This window comes from Neophocaena asiaeorientalis, unplaced genomic scaffold, assembly GCF_003031525.2.
Source record: "Neophocaena asiaeorientalis asiaeorientalis breed wild unplaced genomic scaffold, Neophocaena_asiaeorientalis_V1.1 scaffold110, whole genome shotgun sequence".
NCBI lineage: Eukaryota > Metazoa > Chordata > Mammalia > Artiodactyla > Phocoenidae > Neophocaena > Neophocaena asiaeorientalis.
Genome location: NW_020175053.1, coordinates 8,068,816 through 8,071,921, shown reverse-complemented (window position 1 = coordinate 8,071,921; position 3,106 = coordinate 8,068,816). Strand labels below are relative to the sequence as shown.

The 3,106-nt window shown below is 50.0% G+C and overlaps 1 protein-coding gene across 2 annotated transcripts in view; it reads left to right on the top strand.

The window, feature by feature from the left end:
* The window catches only part of UPB1 (beta-ureidopropionase 1), a 27,728-nt gene extending 26,145 nt beyond the window's left edge, over positions 1-1,583 (top strand). The window contains exons 10-11 of one of the 2 annotated variants that reach the window (XR_003005781.1): positions 855-1,015; positions 1,182-1,268. Coding sequence is in view for 1 of the 2 variants with exons in the window: in XM_024763974.1 (XP_024619742.1) it covers positions 1,182-1,265 (84 nt within the window). In the remaining variant the exon portion in view is untranslated. Of the gene's footprint in view, positions 1-854; positions 1,016-1,181 lie in introns of both variants that reach the window. The other variant, XM_024763974.1, reaches the window with a different exon arrangement.
* Positions 1,584-3,106: the final 1,523 nt, after the last annotated feature.

Genomic DNA, 3,106 nt, shown 5'->3' with positions numbered 1-3,106 from the left:
GATGAATTGGGAGATTGGGATTGACATATATACACTAATATGTATAAAATAGATAACTAATAAGAATATACTGTATAAAAAAATTAAATTAAAAAAAAGAAAATCATACACACAAATGAACATCGCATTGTCAGGACGGAATGACTTTGCCCAGCATGTCTGGAAGGGACCAGGACTTCGGATCCAGCCAGATGTGGGCTTTAGGCCTGACTCCCCTGTTTATGTGAGGGTGGGTCCTTGGGCATGTTTCCTGAGTCCCAAGTTCTCATTGGACAGAGAAGGCACTGCCCACATGAAAGTCTCCTGGCCTATCTCTCCTCCTCCGGAAGCTTAGGTTAATGCAGGATTCCACACAAATTAGAAGTTGGAACCAATAAACAGAATGGTTTCTCATTAGTAACTTTTTATTTTATTTATTTATTTTTTTTGCGGTACGCGGGCCTCTCACTGTTGTGGCCTCTCCTGTTGCGGAGCACAGGCTCCGGACACGCAGGCTCAGTGGCCATGGCTCACGGGTCCAGCCGCTCCGCGGCATGTGGGATCTTCCCGGACCGGGGCACGAACCCACGTCCCCTGCATCGGCACGCGGACTCTCAACCACTGCGCCACCAGGGAAGCCCTCATTAGTAACTTTTTGAAAGCAGAAGCCTTCCCAAGCTATGGTGATGGGCATGAGTTCCCGTCAAGGCTTTGGAAAGGAGGGAGGGAGGGAATGCTGGGGTGTGAGCACCCTGGGTGGGCTTTCCGGCCCCACCCCCAGCCTCTGTCTGTGTCCACGATGAGATGCCATGTGGAATGGATGGGCCTCCAGAGCCAGGGGACCAGGGTGCAAATCCCGGCAACTCCACTCCTAGCTCGTGACCGGGAGCAGGTCAAGCCTTCCTCCCTCCTGACTTGGAGCCACCACACCTTCTGGCCGAAGATCACAGAGGTCTTTCAGCAGGAGGGGCTAGGGGGTGTGAGTCATCACCGGCATCCGTGATCTTCGCCACAGCCCCGGAATCGTTGCCAAAAGGTTACACGGGGGTTGTGCCTCTATATTATACCCTGAGACTGTCCTGTCAGCCAGCCTTCCTAACGCATTTCTGTCCCATGGCTGCCCTCCAGTGGCAGCAGGTGGTGGCGAGCGAATGAGGGCGGTTATGAATCGGGAACCTCTTAAGTGTGTGTTTCGCTTTCAGATGACAGGCAGATACGAGATGTACGCACGGGAGCTTGCCGAAGCTGTCCAACCCAACTACCGCCCCAAGATTGTGAAAGAGTAACAGGCTTCAGCCGCTGCCCGCCAAGGAGGGCACCTCTGCCCACAGCAGATCAGCCAGGGCTCTGGGCTCTAGTGTCCAAATTCTCCCTGCTTGATGCCCTGACAGCACTGCTGCCCAGATTGGTTTTAAAGTGCCTGGGTGGGGAGGGTCGAATGAGTACCAGGTTTCCTTCTGTGGTGATGAAAATGTTTTGGGACTGGATAGGGGTGATGGCTATACAACATTGTGAATGTACCAAATCCACTGAATTGTTCACTTTGAAATGATTAAACTTTGTTGAGTGAATTTTAGAAATTCAATTAAAGACAATCCCAGGGACTTCCCTGGTTGTCCTGTGGCTAAGACTCCCAATGCAGGGGGCCCGGGTTCAATCCCTGGTCAGGGAACTAGATCCCACATGCATGCTGCAACTAAAAAGATCCCGTGTGCCACACACAACGAAGACCCGGCACAGCCAAAATAAATAAATAAATAAATATTTTTAAAATAAATAAAGACATTCCCAGGCACCCATTGTGCAGGTTGGTTTGAAGTTACACAGGTGGGAGGCCCCTATCCTGAGTTTCTCAGCTTCTCCGTTTAGACTGGCAGCAATTCGAGGGTCAGCGTGGGAGTGTATGCACTAGAGGGAGGTGAGGCTGACCAGAGTCACTGAGGCGCCTGGTGGCTGCGGGCAGGGGGAAAGTCACTGGAAGAGTCATCTTGGCTATAGTCTCCACTTATTCAATCAGACGCTAATCTGGGTGTTGCTGTGAAGGTATTTAGTTAATGTGATTAAAGCCCATAGCCAGTTAACCAAGCAAGTGAGATTATCCTAGATAATCTGGGTAGGCCTGATATAATCCGTCAAAAGGCCCTGAGAGCAGGGCTGAGGTTCCCGGATGAGGAAGGGATTCAGGGATTCGCGTGTGTACAGCAGCCTCAGCCCAGGCCCAAGCATTCCAGTCTGCCCTTCCTGACAGCCTGCTCTCCACATTTCAGGCTTGCCCATCCAGACCCCACAGTCACTGAAATCAATTCCTTGCAATGAATTCCTTAATATGTGTCGTACCATTTCTGCTTCTTTTTTTTTTTTTTTTTGGCCATGCCTCACAGCTTGCGGGATCTTAGTTCCCTGACCAGGGACTGAACCCGCGCCCTCGGCAGTGAAAGCTCAGAGTCCTAACCACTGGACCACCAGGGAATTCCCCTGTTTCTCTTTCCTTGGTGGACCCCAACTGATATAGGTTCTGGTATTGGAACTGTTTCTAGAGGAACAGAATCTCAAGGATGAGCCTTCTGTGTTGGTTCTAGGATTCCTGGAATTCTTCTCTAATTTGATTGGATTTAAAGGCACTGATGAGCTGTGAACTGGACCTGGGCAATTGGAGGCTCTTACCCTCTTCCGTGTCCTTGGAATGTCCATTCTGCCCACAGTTCCTACATTAGGAGTGACATCAGTGATGCAGCCTTGAGAGAGTGGTGTGTTATTGAGCCCATCTGGACCGTATTTAGTGACTGAACCCCATTAAGGCATCTGTGTAAACTCTTAAGATTCTGACAGGCAGGTGGCAGAGATCTACTCATCTTGCAGCCGCCCAAGACAAGCTTCCTATGTAAGTCCTTTTATTAAAACTGCCACCTGCCAATCTGGAGTGGCTGCTTCTTTCTTTGGTCTCTTGCCCTCCGAGAGCAGGGGCCAGTTTTAAATTTCACCTGGGGAACTCCTGAGGTTGCGAACCAACATAATTGTACGCCAACAAATTGGATACCCTAGATGAAATGGACAAATACCTAGAAATACAAAGCCTATCAAGTCTGAGTCACAGGAGCTTCCCTGGTGGCACAGTTGTTAAGAATCC